Source organism: Thalassophryne amazonica, chromosome 8 (assembly GCF_902500255.1).
Source record: "Thalassophryne amazonica chromosome 8, fThaAma1.1, whole genome shotgun sequence".
Lineage (NCBI taxonomy): Eukaryota > Metazoa > Chordata > Actinopteri > Batrachoidiformes > Batrachoididae > Thalassophryne > Thalassophryne amazonica.
Window position 1 is genome coordinate 32,288,929 of NC_047110.1, and position 18,339 is coordinate 32,307,267.

At 40.4% G+C, this 18,339-nt stretch overlaps 1 protein-coding gene across 1 annotated transcript in view; it reads right to left on the reverse strand.

Annotated features, from left to right (window-relative positions):
• ptpn9a (protein tyrosine phosphatase non-receptor type 9a) overlaps positions 1-18,339 on the reverse strand; it is an 81,698-nt gene that overhangs the window by 36,681 nt on the left and 26,678 nt on the right. The window contains exons 2-4 of the mRNA XM_034175977.1: positions 17,903-18,046; positions 7,962-8,051; positions 3,286-3,410 (exon numbers count right to left, since the gene is read on the reverse strand). Coding sequence (XP_034031868.1) covers positions 3,286-3,410; positions 7,962-8,051; positions 17,903-18,046 — 359 coding nt within the window. The remainder of the gene's footprint in view (positions 1-3,285; positions 3,411-7,961; positions 8,052-17,902; positions 18,047-18,339) is intronic.

The window sequence follows — 18,339 nt, forward strand, 5'->3', positions numbered from 1 at the left end:
GGCCCTTAATAAATTTTAGTGCTGAATGTTAACTGTAGTTGGGGTGGATGGTATGTAGTCAGTCTGTATCAATTTGCTCTGTAGTATGGAATTTGTTAGTACTGTGCTAACTAGTAGAACCGGCATCCACGTCATCAACCTGCACCAGTAAATCATTTAGAAAATGTTAGTTTATACATTTTTGTTTTGGAATGAGAAAAAAAAACAAAAAAAAAAAACACAACAAAGTGCACCTATAACAAAAGACCAGTGGAGCATCAGTTTTCTGAACATTGTTCTGATTTAAGAATTCACACAACGAACAGAAAACGAATTTGCAAACTGTCGGGTGAGAGTGGTTGCAAGGCTTGGTAATACCAGTAATCTTTTTTTCCTTGTCAAAATAAAACATGGAATATGAATAATGCCACTGCAATTGGTCAATAAATCATCAAGGGAGGAATAATGATATTTGTAAAATCAGAGGCTACCCTGATTGCAGCACTTGAGAAGCAGAGCAAGAAATTGGAGCATCTGGGTTTGAGATGGTCCTGGATCAAGACTAAACTCTTGTTTCCACTGAGCGGTCCGGGTCGGTAGAGCACAGTATGATCCGGTTTAGAACTGTTACGCATGGCTTGCCTTGTGCTTCCACTGCCAGCAGAACTGGTTTGGTAGGGGAAGCATAGTAGACGCTGACATGCACATCATTGAGATGGGCAGCGTCAAGTCATATCGTTGTTCCTCCTCAACGATCACCAGCAAAGTCTGCACCTCTTTGTTTGACCAAGCTTGTCTGCTTTTTCACTGACAGTCTTCGTTGTGTGGATATTTAAAATGCTGTGAACATTTTCAATAGGATTCTGTGTAGTGCGTAAGCTGTCACAGGGTAATGACATTGCTATGAGCCAATCAGTGGACAGCAGTAGCTTAGCTCCTCCCTTTTGTTACTGTGCCATTATTTTGGTACCCCGAGTGAAGGGCACCAAAAAGTGGTATGGGCCAGTTATTTTGGTACCCGTCCCTAAATCTGAATGTGTAAATGCACAAAATAGCGTTCCATACCGTGCAGCACTGACCCAGACCGCTTGGTGGAGCCACGCTTTCGATGACTTCCTGGACTCTGCTATCAGAAATGTTGAACTTGTAGAGACATTCACTTATCTCGGGAGTGACATTCATGTTTCTGGGTCCTTTGAGGTCATGAAACACCTGGGAACAGCCTATGGAGTCATGAGGTTGCTGGACAGGGGCGTTTCTCTTTGCAAGAATATAAAAGTCCAAGTCCTTAGGGTCCTAAGGTGATGACTAGATGTCTCTGGTACTAGGTCTTTTCAGAGGATCCTTGTGTACTGCTGGAGTGATTGTGTGAAACAAGCAGATACTTGGGGAGACTCACATGAGGAGTATCACACACTGGGAGGGAGCACCGGTTTTGACATTTTGGACATGTGGAGTGTTTCTCCATGCATAATCCAGTATGACCCAGCGTGCAGAGGACCCCAGTGGCTGGAGAAGGCCAACGGGGTGCACAAGGTTCATGTGGCTGTGGCAGATTGATAGTTACTTTCGAGATGTGGGGATGGACCAGTTGTCTGTGTGGGTGGTTGCCATCTAGCACCCAAAGCCGTTCCCGTGGTGGCGTGGATGTGGCAACGCATGACACCAGTTTTTCAAAAATTGAAATTACTTGAGAAAAAGTTTTTTTTTTTTTTTCCTATTATTGCAGTTTTGCACAAAAAACATTTTTAAAAAAGTTCTGTACTTTGTGAAATATATAACGCTGACCATTTGTGCTTCATATTATACTGTGACATAAATCTTAGTCCATACCGTCCACACTGTCATCAGTTTCTATAAACATATGCGACTTCAGATTTCAGTGCACGGCCATTCACAAATAGTTTCAAAATAAGTATAAAACAATCAACCACAACCTAAACATTTTTGTCAGTTATAACACTAATAAAAAAAAAACAAACAAAAAAAACAAAAAACACACAAAACATTAAATAATGAACCGTTAACATTTTTTTTTAAGTTTTAGTCAAATGAATTAGAAATACTATTTCTCAATCTTTAAGTAATAATATATATTCAGTCATTAAAAAAATCATTTTGTGAGGTAAACACATATTTACCTCTGTAGGGATCCTCTCCATGCTATCAGACACTTCTAACGACTTTTTCAGTTGTGACAAGCAGAAGGTCACCCCTTTGAGTCTGGTCTGCTTGAGGTTTCTTCCTCAAATCATCAGAGGGAGTTTTTTTCCTGACCACTATCACCTGTGTGCTTGCTCTAGGGGTTGGTAAGGTTAGATCTTACTTGTGTGAAGTGTCTTGAGGCAACTTTGTTATGATTTGGCGCTATATACAGTGGTCCCTCGTTTATCGTGGGAGTTACGTTCTAAAAATAGCCCGTGATAGGTGAATTCCGCGAAGTAGTCAGCGTTATTTTTTTTTTTTACAATTATTATAGATGTTTTAAGGCTGTAAAACCCCTCACTACACACATTTTCTCACTTTTCTCTCCTGTGTAACTCAAAGTTCAAACCTTAGTAGAAAAATAAGTCCAGTATTATAGAATAAAACCAAAGATCACAACCTGTTTTCAGGCCCAAACATTTGTTTGAGAAATAAAAATAGAACGTTTTCCTATAAATAATTAGGATGGCTTTTAGAACTTACAAATTTAATTTTAACGATCAACCTACGAGGTTGGACACATAAGAAATTATTAACAGTAACTGACCAGTATTTCACAGTTCCTCTGATCACACCTCTTCATCGTGGCGCCGCTCCGCAGCGTCTTTTTCCGAGTGATATGGGTAGTTGTTGGCGCTCTTTTTTTCCGTCTGAGCAAGAAGATTAAACAGACACGCAGAACACAATGCGCGTGCTTTTTCTTCGCTGCTGGAGCGCTCTGCATCAAAACAGCGAGTGTAGTCTCTGGACCTGTTGCCAGATTTTGGCTGCAACTAAGCACAGCAGACAGTTAAAAAAAAGAAGAAGCATGCAAAATTGCACAAAAAAAAAAAAATCCGCGAAAGGTGAACTGCGATATAGCGAGGGACCACTGTAAATGAAAATAAATTGAAATTGACAAGAAGCAGTTTACTGGGTTTTAGTTTGCCCCATAAAATTATATTATGATGCCATTTATCCTGTTATGGTATTTGCCTTTTAAATTACTACTGCAATGGTCAAAACTGTTTTGGTCCTAAGTGAAAAGATGAACCCAACAGCATCTAAAATAGAGCCCAGGATGAAAAATACTTCCCCTTTAGGCAGTTGCAGTTCCCTTACCTCTCCACTGCCCGATCCAGGAGGTAGAAAAGGGCCTGAAGGACCACGTGGTTCCCCGTCTTGTTGGGGTGATGAAGCTTGGCGGTGTACAAGGCAATGGAGGCGCCCGAAGGGTCCCGTACACTCTGGAATACACAACAGCAGCCTTCAACATAGCGTTACTAGTACTTTACTTTGTTACTGCCAAGTACTAACCTGAAATATAAATACTGCGCTGTATGCCCCCTCAGGTTAGCCATGTCTGGAATGTTTTGGATCCAACACTGTTTATAATAGGTCCAAAAAAATAACTGCACATAATGTTTGCCGTTGATTTGCCAGATTTGTCATTGACAACAAGCAATACTTTAGCCGTTTGCAGGAGATAAAATGCAGTTGGTTTTTACATTTGCCAAAAATGGCTGAGTGCAAAAATTCAGAATGCACGACCACAGGGGGGCACTTAAGTTCATGTGCTGCTTTCCTGGCATGATGTCAACAATTCAGCAGGAGGAGTAATTCTTGTCATTAATGACGCTGACGCTTATAGCTCCTTTCCTGTTGGGACAGAAACATTTTTCACATCTGTAACATTAGTAATGTGCCGGCTGCTATCATGGGAAACTTGCATCCCTTTGAAAAACAAAGGCAGTGACCAAAGACAGTCTTCTGTAAGCAAATAAGCCTGTGTTCTCTGGCACAGGAGCTAAAAATACCTCTGGCAGGATATGAAGCCCACTGCCGAGGCTGGAGAGCTCTGACGTCAGAAAGGAGGATGTGCATAACACTGACACTGTGGCACGTCAAAGAGGAAGGAAAGAAGGGAAGGTGGGACAGTTTGTGTGTGCACGAGGGGGAAGCATCTTTTATGATCACAATTTGGCTGACAAAAGGCATTTTATTTGGTTCTCTGCTGGAAGGTCAGTCAAAACTTTACACGTACAAGAACATTTAATTCAGAATTATATACAGTGGTATTAGAAAGTAGCTGAAGTCCTGCTTTTATATGTTTTTATTTGACTGTGTCAAATAAAAATGTATGAAAATATGCTTTTTAATCTTATGGCGAAATGACTAAAAATAACGCAATGCTAAAATACTTTTGGCCATCTGAGCATTGTGTTCTTTATAATTTGCAGTTATTTAATTGGTATCATCAATTAACTATACATTTATTGTTATTTACATTCATGATTAAGGTCCTGTCTTGTAAAATCACCCTACGGGTGTTATGAGGTTACAAAACCAGCATTTCCAGTTTTAGAAGTGTTTATTTCTCGCTAGCTTTTATACAATATATAATAAAGGTGTTATATTTAGCCAAAAACAAAGCAAAGTCAGCAGCTTGTGACACCAGAAAGTGACATCACCATGCTAACATCTGCTCAATGTCTTGTAAATCACTCCACAGGTGTTATCAGGTTACAAAAATAGCATTTCCAGTTTTAGAAGCTTTTATTTCTCGCTAGCTTTTACATAATATTTGATAAAGTTGTTATATTTAGCCAAAAACAAAGTTAGCAACACCAGAAAGTGTTGTCACCATGCTAACATCCGCAAGATCATACCATAGAAATAGGAACAGAATGCGACTTTTTAACCTCTTAAAATATGTCCAGGTTAGCCATTTTTGAAACTGTCCAAGGTCTGTATCCCAAGAATGTTCCCTGTGAATTTGAAGACTCTGGCAGTAGAAGGACTGGAATTATGCTGATCACAGATGCACGGACGGACGAATGCAAAGTCTTCACAAATCCCCGATGGCCACTGCACATCTGCTGGAGTTGATTTAAATCAAGCATTAAGATTTGGGCAGCATGGTGGCTTAGTGGTTAGCACTGTTGCCTCACAGCAAGAGGGTCATGGGTTCGACTTCCACACTTTGTGTGGAATTTGCATGTTCTCCCCATGTTTGCGTGGGTTTCCTCCGGGTGCTCCGGTTTCCTCCCACATTTAAAGACATGCAGGTTAGGTGGATTGGAAACTTTATAATTGTCCAGGTCTCCCTTGCAAAAGAGGTCTCGATGTCAATAGGACTAACCTGGTTAAATAAAGATTTTAAAAAAAGAAGTAAAAAAATAAAACAGAAATGCAAAATGCTGTATGGTAAATATGTCTGCAGAAGGCCTTCTTCAATGATGCAGCATCTGTGCATAAAGGAAACTAATGAGGGAAGCTACCAAAAATGAGAAATCTCAGCTGCAGTTTGCCAGATGCCATACAGGAGGCCAGATTTTATAATTTTAAATTTTATGTAATAAAAAAAAATGTGTTCCCATCAGTTCACAGTATTTACTGCAGAGCCGACTGCTTGAACAACTTATTTTTAAGTACAACCATAACCTTCTGCAACCTTCTGAGAGACAACACACACACACACACACACACACACACACACACAAAAAAACACTCAGAACTCAAGCTGTGATATCTCATGGCCTGCTACATAAAAAAAACAAAAAAAAAAAAAACAAGTAGCACGGTCCAAGCAGAGGGTTGCCCCTTTGAGTCTGGTCTACTTGAGGTTTCTTCCTCAAATCATCAGAGGGAGTTTTTCCTTACCACTGTCGCCTTGTGTGCTTGCTCTGGGGGGTTGGTAAGGTCAGACCTTAAATGTGTGAAGCGCCCTGGGGCAACTTTGTTGTGATTTTGTACTATATAAATGAAAATAAATTTAAATAAAATTAAAAAAGCAGAACAGTTTTATCCTTGCAGTTTATATATTTAATACTAACTTTAGTAGATATCACATGCTATGAGCTGTCATTTGGTATATGAAAGATCAAAAGTTGTTTGAAATTCAGAGGATTTTTTCCCCCTTAAAAAGGGGGGGTGGTACTCAGATCAGTCTCATGCTTTTTTCTCCCCATCACCAAATGAGTTACATTTTCTTGACGCAATTTTTTTGTTTTACTATTTCCAGCCCTATCCTTTCCTCTAACCCTAACCATAACCCCCACCCCACACACACACATTACGAATTTGTGATGCCGTCACAAAATGCATTTTTGTGACGGCAAAACAAACTAAAAGATTAATCACTTTTCGTGATGCCATCATGAACTGGCGTGAGATCGGATTGCAGTTTTTATTACGGTCAGTCAACAAACATGACTGAGTCTGAATGTTTCTTGGTTTACCGCCTGTAACACTATGACGGATCAAAGAATCATATGAAAACCTGATATGAATTTTGGATATGTGTTTGTGTCCATTTTTGTTCTGTAAAAGTCCTTTCTCATTTGCTAGCTACATTCCTTGACAGCTGATGTCTGGCGAGACCGTCGGAACGTTTTGTGAGTGCTCAAAAAACTTTGAGCAGACATCAGGCGGAACGCTTTCCTGATGGCTACACGTTTGTTTACCATTTTGTCCTCTACTTGTTTATTACTTTTATGATTTTTTTATTTGTTCCTTCTGTGTTCATATCTTGTGGTTGTCTGATGCTTCAGACTGGGCTTCTGATTGGCCAAAGCTCTGGTGTGGGGTGTGAATTCTGCAAGAGGGGAGAGTGAATAGCTCTTAACGCAGCAACATGCAGAGCGTCTGTTCATTTAGCCAAGGAGTTGGGGGGAAAAAAAAAAAAAAACACAGAGTAGTTGTGTGTGTTTTATCTGGCTTTCTTGCAGCTACACTGAAAGCCGGAATAGTGCAAAAGATGCTGTCAGCACACAAACAGTGAGGAAGTATGACGTCATGCTCCCCGAGCGAGCCGAATTCTATACACATTTGCGTTCAGATCTCCACAAATTTCGTTCAAAACCCGGCTCCCCCCAGCACACATATGTCTTAAAACAGGGAAAACTGTTCTACTGAATAAAGCTTTTTGTATTGCCAGAAGGAATGTGCTGTCATCCATCCATAAGAACTCAAAATCCACCGGAAACTGACAGATTTGCCACTGGACAAATTATTTCAAACTGTTCCAAATCAGCCATCAAGTGACAACACCTTTATCATTAAATTTCACAGGTAGACATCTCAGTTATCAATTTTGTTGAGCTGCAGGAGATGCATAAACCTCAGCAGATAAACAGCAGCAAATGCATCAAAAAGTACACAAATTTGACATTAGATTTATACATTTTGAATATTATCAAATTCAGGTCACCCTCTGTTTTGACGATTAGCTTGACATACTGTATTTTTGGCCCTTGTTTTAAGAATTTCTCTGGAGACAGCTGTTGGAAATTCTATTCTATTTCTCCTGCAGACACTTCCAGACATGTTTGGCCTTGGTCCTCATGTATGCTTTTGACATTGGGATCTAGGTCATCCTACAATTTTAAGAAGCACCAGGTGTGGAGATCGGAGGCCAAAACGAGGTTAGACGGTCGAGACTCAAGATAAATGATTGGGATCTTTTCTTGTCTGGAAGCCAAATCCACAACCCAGAATTCTGGATGTGGAAAGAACAGCATGATCATACTGTTCTTTCTTAATATGAATGAGATTACAAAGTGAAGTGCAGGAAACTTTTTTCATGTTGAATGCGATACCTTGTTGTTCCCTTTCTTCTCTTTAGGGTTTGTCAGAGGTTCAATTTAGTCCAATAATACCGATATTAAATGTTACATTTTGAAATTTAATTTATATATGTTGGATTTGTGCATAATTTTCAACCAACTTCTCACATGGCTCCACTTTTTTCGCCCTGTTTGAAGAGACTTAAAGGGTTGATCTGCAGACACTCTTACCAACACAGTGAACTTTCCACTGAGCAGCTCAGAGCGCAGAGGTTCCTCCTGCGGCTGAAGTCGGACAATTCCTTCTTTAAGACGCGTTTCCTGAAGAAAACAGATGACAACAGCTGAAGTTACACTCTGGAATAATCAAGAGCCTGTCACTATAACATCAGTTCCTTTTTGTACAACAAAAAGTACACACTTGACCTTCCTGTGAGGAGGATCCCTGTTTAGGACTGCATTTTAATTCCTCTTATTGCTACTTCCACCAGCAGTTCCATCAACAATAAACACCAGGGCCCGGTTTCAAAAAGCAGTCTAATCTTTTAGTCCACTAAACTTATTTAGTTGACTAAGGTTAGACGTCCAACATTAGCCATCTAATATCCATTGCACATAAATGGCAAAATTTGTAGATTAGCCGGCTAACGTTAGTTGACGATTTTCATGGTCATAGCGGCCTCCCGAGTGCCGCTGCCAAGAAATGCCTCCAATGTGCGAGAGTTTTGTTTACTTCCGGGTTGGTCATCTGCTACAAATATGGCCGAGTCCGCCGCACCAGAGGAGAAGCACTCCTGGCCTCAGCATCCATAAACATCTCCAATGGATTATTCCAGTCCCGGAAACACCCGCCAGAAGTCTCTCCTTCCTTCCTCCTCCATCAAGTGGTGGTACATGATAGCTGCCATTTTTGAGATAAGACCCGACATTTTCATCAACTAAAATGAAATTAGCCTCCTCTGTATCAGGCAAAAGAATTTTGTCGGCTAACGCAAAAATTTAGCCGACCAAGCGCTTTGTGCAATGACTAACGTCAAAAGATGAGTCGACTAAATGAGTTTAGTCAACTAAACATTTTTTTATTTTATTGTACTGTTACAAGCATTATTATTGCTTATCCTTGCACACGCTGTTTGATGAACATTTTCCTCTACTTGCATCCATCTTGTGTGTTTAAGTGCTGACATAATGTGAATTTCTCCTCTGTGAGATCAATAAAGTATCTTAAACAAGATTTATGAAACTGCCCAAAGATAGGTGCGCAACGCTTGTGGCATTATATTCAAGATGACTTGAGGCTGTAATTGCTGTATTGAGCAAAGGGTGTGAGAACATATGTACATGTGATTTCTTAGTATTTCATTTTTAATAAATTTTCAAAAAAGAATATGGGGGGAATAGAATTTTGGGGGGAAAAATGATTGAGACAAAAGGTGGAATTTATTTTGGCTCTTCTCTAATTCCACACAAGGTCATAAATGTAAATGGACTGCATTTATATAGCACTTTTCCATCTGCATCAGACGCTTAAAAGCGTTTTACAATAATGCCTCACATTCACCTCGATGTCAGGATGGTGCCATGCAAGGCGCCCACTACACACCGGGAGCAACTAGGGGATTAAGGACCTTGCCCAAGGGCCCTCAGTGATTTTCCGGTCAGACTGTGATTTGAACCGAGGATCCTCTGGCCTCAAGCCCAACGCTTAACCACTAGACCATCACCTCCCCTAAGGTCAAAATTATACATACAGCCTCAAATATTCATATACATACATTCACATACGAGGGCTGTCAATAAAGTATAGGTCCTTTTTATTTTTTTCAAAAACTATATGGATTTCATTCATATGTTTTTACGTCAGACATGCTTGAACCCTCGTGCGCATGCGTGAGTTTTTCCACGCCTGTCGGTGACGTCATTCGCCTGTGAGCACTCCTTGTGGGAGGAGTCATCCAGCCCCCGTCGGAATTCCTTTGTCTGAGAAGTTGCTGAGAGACTGGCGTGTTGTTTGATCAAAATTTTTTCTAACCTGTGAGACACATCGAAGTGGACATGGTTGAAAATTAAGCTGGTTTTCAGTGAAAATTTTAACGGCTGATGAGAGATTTTGAGGTGATCTGTCGCTTTAAGGACTTTTCACGGTGCGAGACGTCGTGCAGCGCTCTCAGGCGGCGTCATCAGCCTGTTTCAAGCTGAAAACCTCCACATTTCAGGCTCTATTGATCCAGGACGTCGTGAGAGAACAGAGAAGTTTCAGAAGAAGTCGGTTTCAGCATTTTAATCCGGATATTCCACTGTTAAAGGAGATTTTTTTAATGAAAGACGTGCGGACGGGTCCGCGCGTCGGGACGCAGCCGACGCGGTGCGGCGGCACAGGAAAAACACCTCTGTTGAAAGCCTTAAGGGACAAGTTGGAACATGTCCTGCCTGTTAAACAATTTCTCATATACTCACTCCACTGAAAGCCATCAAAAGCCGCCTGGATTTTACAAATGGTTATCAACACGGAGGGTTTTTCCTGTGCCGCCGCACCGCGTCGGCTGCGTCCCGACGCGCGGATCCGTCCGTACGTCTTTCATTAAAAAAAATCTCCTTTAACCAGTGGAATATCCGGATAAAATGCTGACACCGACTTCTTCTGAACTTCTCTGTTCTCTCACGACGTCCTGGATCACTAGAGCCTGAAATGTGGAGGTTTTCAGCTTGAACGGCTGATGACGCCGCCTGAGAGCGCTGCGCGACGTCTCGCACCTGAAAGGTCCTTAAAGCGACAGTATCACCTCAAAATCTCTCATCAGCCGTTAAAATTTTCACTGAAAACCAGCTTAATTTTTCGAACCGTGTCCACTTCGATGTGTCTCACAGGTTTAGAAAAAATTTTGATCAAACAACGCGCCACTCTCTCAGCAACTTCTCAGACAAAGGAATTCCGACGAGGGGCTGGGCGACTCCTCCCACAAGGAGTGCTCACAGGCGAATGACGTCACCGACAGGCGTGGAAAAACTCACGCATGCGCACGAGGGTTCAAGCATGTCTGAAGTAAAAACATATGAATGAAATCCATATAGTTTTTGAAAAAAATAAAAAGGACCGTTACTTTATTGACAGCCCTCGTATATTTTAATAAGCGGTGCTGAAGGTTCTACCTTGTCTTTTAATGTGACATGTTTTGTGATCATGATTGACTAAAACTGGTAGTTTCCTTTTTGCCAGCATATTTGACAGCACTCACTGGACTGTCCACTACTCAGAACAGTGGGAAGGTCCAAGGAACTCAGTGAAGATTGAAGAAGGAGTATTGTAGATTTAGACAAGTAGGTCTCTTGGAACCATTTCTAAACAACTGCAGATTTCAAGTTGATCAGTTCAAAACAGTTGTATTGATTACAAGTTAGACAGATGTGTCACCACTTTGCCAAGGTCTGGAAGAAGATCCAAACGGTCACTCTTCTGATGAGAGGAAATTGGTTAGGATGTCAGGAACCATCCAGGAATTGCCAAGGCTCAAGCCTGTCATGAACTGCAACCTGCTGGAACACCAGCATCACTGTCCACAGTGAAGAGAGTTTTACATCTCCATGGACAGAAAGAAGCTCCTTCTCCAAAAGTCACACCTTCAAGCTCGACTGAAATTTGCAGTTGCCCACATGGACAAGTCAAATGCCTTCTGGAGAAAGGTTTTATAGTTAGACAAGAGAAAGATTGAGCTATTTGGCCACAATGACAAGAGGTATGTTTGGGGAAGTAAAGGTGAGGCTTTCAAACCTAAGAACACTGTACCAACTATCAAGCATGGTGGTTGGTAGCATCATGCTCTGGGGCTGTTTTGCTGCCAGTGGTACTGGTGTATTCATAAACTGGATGGAAAAATGAAACACTACTTTCAAATTCTTCAACATCACCTCAAATCAACTAAGACAGTTAAAACTTGGCCACAAGTGGGCGTTAGGACAGGACAATGGTCCCAGACAGACATCAAAACTGGTTGGGGGTTGGATGAAACAGCAATGCTTTAAACTCCTGGAAACAATGGGTAAAGACATTTTAAATGTCTTTTCAATGGAAAAATGTTCAGTGGAACAGCTGAAATGCAGCCCTGTGTAAATAGGGAGCACACATGCACAAACACACACACACAAACAATGTTGATTTGGTTCCTCATTAGAAAACAATGTTGCATCTAAACAGTTACATATTTCACCCAAGGCTGTTTGACATTTTACCCATAGTTCCTACTCATACTTTGGAGATTAATCTATTCCAGTCTCTCAGTTTCATTTAATGTTGTATTCAAAATGACTCGTTAGAAACAACGGCTTTGTTAAAGGGTATTTTTTCCAAGCATTGTAAATTCCTTCATTTTACTTCTCATTACAGATGATAATACAGACAAATAATCACCTGGTTCAACTGAATGGTTTAAACACAAGGGGCATTAATACAGAGGTGATATTCATTTCAAAACTTATTTGTTGTTTCTGTTTTAGAAAACTAAAAAGTTACATGATTTTTAAATCATTTTCTTTTTTAAAACTGAAACCCCATTAAAAACATTAAACACCCCATGATGGGGTTTGTTGTCACGATGTCTTCGATGGTTAATTACTTCTTGTTACAATGAGGTGTAAATATGAAAGATACCACTTTGAAGCCAAGAGCTTTAGCTTCCATTTACTTTAGGAATATCTACTGAAGGATGTTTTGACAAAAGTAAAAAGTGACAACCAATCCCGGTCTCCACTAATAACTAGCATCTCTGTTCAGGCTCAGTTACACACACACACACACAAAAAAAAAAAAAAAAAAAAAAAAAACCACAAGAGTGAATGAAGACCTCAGCCTGACCCAAATTAGTGCGACTGTGTGCATTCACCTTATTATCACATTGCAGGTATGAATACCTGAAATGGGCGTGTAAAAGACGGCAACCAGGTTTGTATCCACCCGCAGTCACATGGCGGTAAAACGGCGATAAGATGGGTGTGTGAGTGAAAGGAGGATTTCATACAGGTTAGATTTCATACAACTGGTAGGAAATGTACAAAATTTGTTCACTTTCCCCTTACCAAAAAGTAGTATATGCAAGTATACTTCTAGTTTACTTTTTTATATACTTATAAGTACTATTTTTTGGTAAGGGTCTGTACCCACTTATTCTAATTAGGGCCACGGGTGAGCTGGAGCCTATCCTGGCGGTCACTGGGCGAGAGTCGGGGTAAACCCTGGACTGGATGCCAGTCTCTCACAGGGCCACACATAGACAAACACATTCACACCTACGGTCAATTTAAAGTTTCCAACTTGCCTAACCTGTATATCTTCAGATGTGAGAGGAAAACCAGAACACCAGGAGAGAACCCACGCAAACACGGGGAGAACATGCAAACTTCACACAGGAAAGACCAGGCGGGAAACAATCCCACAACCTTCTTGTTGTGAGGTAACCACCAAGCCACTGTGTTGCTCCAATACAGAAAATGACTGACAAAAAGGGGAACAGCGCAAATGTGTTGCTGTCTGTTTGGGTGCAGCAGATAATATTTACAGAGGTTACTTCAAATGGTGATACAAGCACCAAATCTGGTAAAAGTACATCTTAGATATTACTCTTTTGAAAAAACCGACGGGCCACTTCAATTTTCAACAGGCGGCCATGTAGGGGTCAATTGAAGAATTTACATAGGGGTCAAAATATAAAAATACTCCAGTCATATTGAAAATTATACCACATTATTTATCTGATTGCAGATTCCCAAAAGGTATAAGTGTGGACCATCTATGACTGAATTATATAGAGTTATGGGGTAAAAACAACAAGAATGGTGACAAAGTTCAGTTTCAGTTTGTACAGGGGTCAAAAGTTAGAGTTGCTCCACTTCTGTTCAAAGGTGATGCAAATTTTTGGTTGAGTTAATAGGGTTTCAAAAAGGAATAGTTTGCACCCTGTATCATGGTTAGTTATATTACGGGGTAACATATGTCACATGTCATACAATTCAATGGACGTCAACATTATTTGACCTTTACTTTAGAGACCAAGCATTCAATAGTCAAAACTATTCTATTTATTAATCCAAGTAGCTCAATCAACAATTTGCACCATTTTTTACTAAAATTGGAGCTACTTTAACTTTTGACCCCTGTACAAACTGAAACTGACCTTTGTCACCATTCTTAAGATTTTTACCCCATAACATTCAGTCATAGATAGTCCATACTATACATTTTTGGAATCTTTATGATCAGACAAATAATGTGGTATACTTTTCAATATGACTGGAGCATTTTTATATTTTAACCCCTGTGTAATTCTTGAATTAATCGCTATGTGGGTGCCTATTGAAAATTTGTGCTGGATTTGGTGCTTGTATCTCCATGTGAAGTATTGTTTCAGTTATTTGCCGCACTATCCTCCCCCTGAGTGAGGAGTTATACAGTCTGATGGCCTGAGGGACAAAGGAGTTTTTCAGTCTGTTGGTCCTGCACTTGGGAAGGAGCAGTCTGTGGCTGAAGAGGCTCGTCTGGTTGCTGATGGTGTGCAGAGGGTGACTGGCATCATCCATATTGTCCAGTGTTCTCTTCTCTGCAACCGTCACGCCAACCACAGAGCCAGCCCACCTGATCAGTTTGTCCAGCCTGGATGTGTCCTTCGTGTAGTTGTGACATATTCATACAAGCACAGATCATGTTCCACAATGCCTTAAATAGTTAAAAAATGTGTAGTTATTATTAATAATTCATAATTATTTACATAATAAAATCCATTTTGCATCTTTGCTTTAAGGCCTTTTAAGGTCAAACCGACTTTGGTCAACTCAAACCAATATATTCGACATGTCAAGCCCCCTTTTTGTCAAATATCATTGACTTTTATTTACAAATGAAAAATAAATCTTTTAAGCATCAATACCTTGGAACCTTTTCACATGAATACACCTGTGACACACACAGACAAATGTGCTCCCTGTGACACAAGGAATCTTTTTGCAAAACACCCACTCCATGATTTTCTATTCAATTTTAAATATAAAAACATCAAAATAAATGTATTTGGCCTCCTGATCTTTTGACACCAAAACACCTGTAATCCTTCTGAGAGAACACCAATGCATTTATGCGAGCATGGGTTCCCATTACACATTTACAACAGTTTAACGATTTTTTCAGAATGTCAACAAAGCAGAATAGTAATGACAGCGTTTCCATTAACTGATTGAATGTGACTGCTGAGTTCTGTGTTCTTGTGAGAACAGTCGTTCCAATAATCAGGGTGACGGAACAGGAAGTCCCACTAAATATTGACTTTTTGTTTTTGGTTTTCCTTTAAATGTAATATTGTTGCAACATGATCTCTTATAACCTTTAACAAGCTCTCAGTCACTTACTTTGTGCACACATACTGTGTTGTGTATTTTGAAATGTCGTGATGCTTTCTGTAGGTCATGTGACAGAAGGCATTTTCGAATTACATGAAAAACCACCTCATGCAAGTGTAAACATGTTTTTGTAATCTTTGAGGTTTTTCCTTCCAAAAAAAAAAAAAAAAAACAAAAAAAACCCACACGTTTTAAGCATATGTTCAATTTGCCATTTCGACTTCTCCAATTTTGAGGGTAATGGAAACAACTACTGCTGACACATGACCCATCTTGGTGACTGAACATAGTCCAATAAACATCGGTGGTAAAATCCTTGGGGCCAAACCAGTCATTATAGTCCGAGTGAAGCACTGGTTTGCTGTGTGTGTGTTTATTGGCTGCTGTAGCCAATAAACCCATTTTAAAATAGTCTTGAAATCAACTCAAGGTATTTTAAGATTTGAAATGTCATCTGTTCAGGTCATTTAAAGACAAGTGTGACATTATTTTGTGGATCATCATAAAGTCAGTGATCCTGCGAGTCATATTCTGGTTGCACAGTACCGTACCATCACTCCAGGTCACCAACTTCAATTTCACTGGCTTTTACTGACAGCCACCTTTTTTTTCCTTGTTCATATACGCCACATTACGTTGTAGTATTGGTAAGTCAACAGCCACAGTCATGTGATTCACATCAAAGTTGTCACGCACATTTAGATTTGTTCCGGTGTCGCAGACCAAATGGTCCGCCCTGCCTTCACTGCACGTGTCATTTTGGACCACAGCAGCTCGACTGAGTCTGACTCTCTACACCCAAAGCCATCAAAGGGAATAATGTGATTATTAACCATCAGATAAAGTAAAACCTCTTAAATCATTCTAAAGCCAGTTTTAAGCAGAAACGAGGTGATAATCGGCGAGATGCCACTGATGCTTTGAAATGACGGAAGCGCAGTGAACGCAGCACCAGCAGCTCGTCTCGCCGCTGCACTCTGATCGCTTCCCCCATCTTTTCTGATGAAATAATGCTGAATTTATGTGGAAATGATTGTTGCACAAAAGCTTCAGATATCCATCGTTGAGATAGATGATGACTGGTGTGCAGTTTTAAGCAGAAACGAGGTGATAATTGGTGAACTGCGGCTGAGGCATGTGCGGTGAAGGCAGGGTAGGCCAATTTTTACGGGGGGACCGTTCGGTCGGCGACACAGACGTCACCTTCTCTTCCTGGAGGTGGATAACAGCACACTTACACACAAAGGAGACAAAAAAGCAGATCTGCAGTTTTCATTACAAATGAACAGCTGTTGCACACCTGGTTCACTTACAAAAACATTAAAATATCCCAAACTAAAGAGCATAATCCCCTCTCACACAGGATTCGTGTGTGTGTGACAACCACCCAAGTTGTTAATGCTGGCAAGTGGCGACGTGTGCGTGCGCCTTTTAACGTAGCATGTAAAAGCTGGCGGTACTTCCAGTGGGTGTCACCTGCTGCTTCCTGGCCAGTGTTTTATCGTCTTTGTCTGCGGGATTCCCCCCCCCCATTTTATTATGGATTTGGAGTTTCTAAACAACTGGGGCTTTCTATCCTGAAACAGATGGCATGTATGTGGCGTGTTAGTAGCGTGTAAGGGGAGACCACATTGTGTGACACGCAGTCTGAGTGAGGGGATTTCATCCTACAGAGGGGGAACCGCTCTTTAATTTATTCACAGTATTTCACGTTTTAAAAAGCACACATTTTATCATCATGTTTATTACTGGGCTGAATGTCAGCCTTTAACTGTGAAACTGTGTATTTTAAAAAACAGGTCTCAAACCCGCAGCCCAGGCTGGATAAGACAGGAGAGCCAGCCGTTTTCAACCCTCTGTATACACTGTGAGATTTCAGCTGTTTAACACTAAGTTCACTGTACAACACATTTATTTGTTAGGCAAGACTCCAAATTTGACGCATGCAGACTCTGCGATGTAACACAGCATCATGGGATGATCATCTCACCCTGACAACCAAGACAATGGAGGAAGAAACATGTATTTGATGTCATGTCACAAAATCTCTCACAATGGATAGAATGGAATGAAGCTCATTTATGAGAGCAGATTGGACTATGTTTCAGGTGATCGCTTTTATTAGTTTTTACTAATGGATGTCTATGATTTGGTTTCTTTCATGTGTGTATTACAAACATCTGGTGTAAACATAACTAAAACACCTTTAGAAATACAATTTACTGAGAAAAATGGTGACGTGTTCAATACTTATTTTACTCACTGTATTTTAGCTTGTGTTCTTTAGGCTCGCGTGTGAATAATCTTTCCAGATTGTTACAAAATATTGTTGAAGTCAATATACGTTTCAAAAGAAATGCGACTTACACTCAGGTGTGACTAATTTATGGTTTTTCTCTTCATGATGCCTTTTATTTATTCATTTATTTTTTGACACATGCAACATACATCGGTGTGACTTATACTCAGGAAAATACGGCATACAATTAAATCATGATAAACTTAAAGAGGCAGGTTACTGCGTTTTGGAATTGATCCATATTAGGGGTAGAGTCAGCATTTTATAGGAATTTGAAATACTGCATGATCAGCGCTTTTCACTAATGAATGAAATACAAATTTGTTTGTGAGATGTGACCACCTGGTTTACATACCAAGTAACACACTGAAAAACATCAGCTCTGGAGGCCCATCCAAAACAGATTTTTTCAGAACCACTATAAAAAGCAGTTGGGCCTCCACTCCAAGAACAAACAGTGTTCCGTTGAGCAACTGTCTCAGTGTTTTCTTACCCTGTAGCTGTGGAACAGCTCAATGGCTCGGAGGACATCAAACTTGCGAGCCATGAGGAATTTGACTGCCAATTCCCTGGATAGCGGTGACACTCCATGCTGAGTTGTCCATTTGTTGATTTCCTCTAGAAACTGCTTGGTTGCCTGGAACAAATGCAGAGGTGGTCACAAATTTTGTACTCTTATGATAAAGGTCAAACAATGAGGAAGTGAAACCAAGTTCTGCACTTGATACATCCTCTGAGGAAGCGTTAGTAGACTCGTAGAATAACTGACAGTCTTTTATTTACTGTTTCTTAATGTGAAGAACAACGAGAGCCAGGACTGCTGCCAGCGTGTGAACAGGAGATGAATGCACAGGGTTGATCTAAAGTAAAATGCACTTTTAAAAGTTGACAAATAAAGATACATTTACAGCATTATGTCAGAATTTTTCT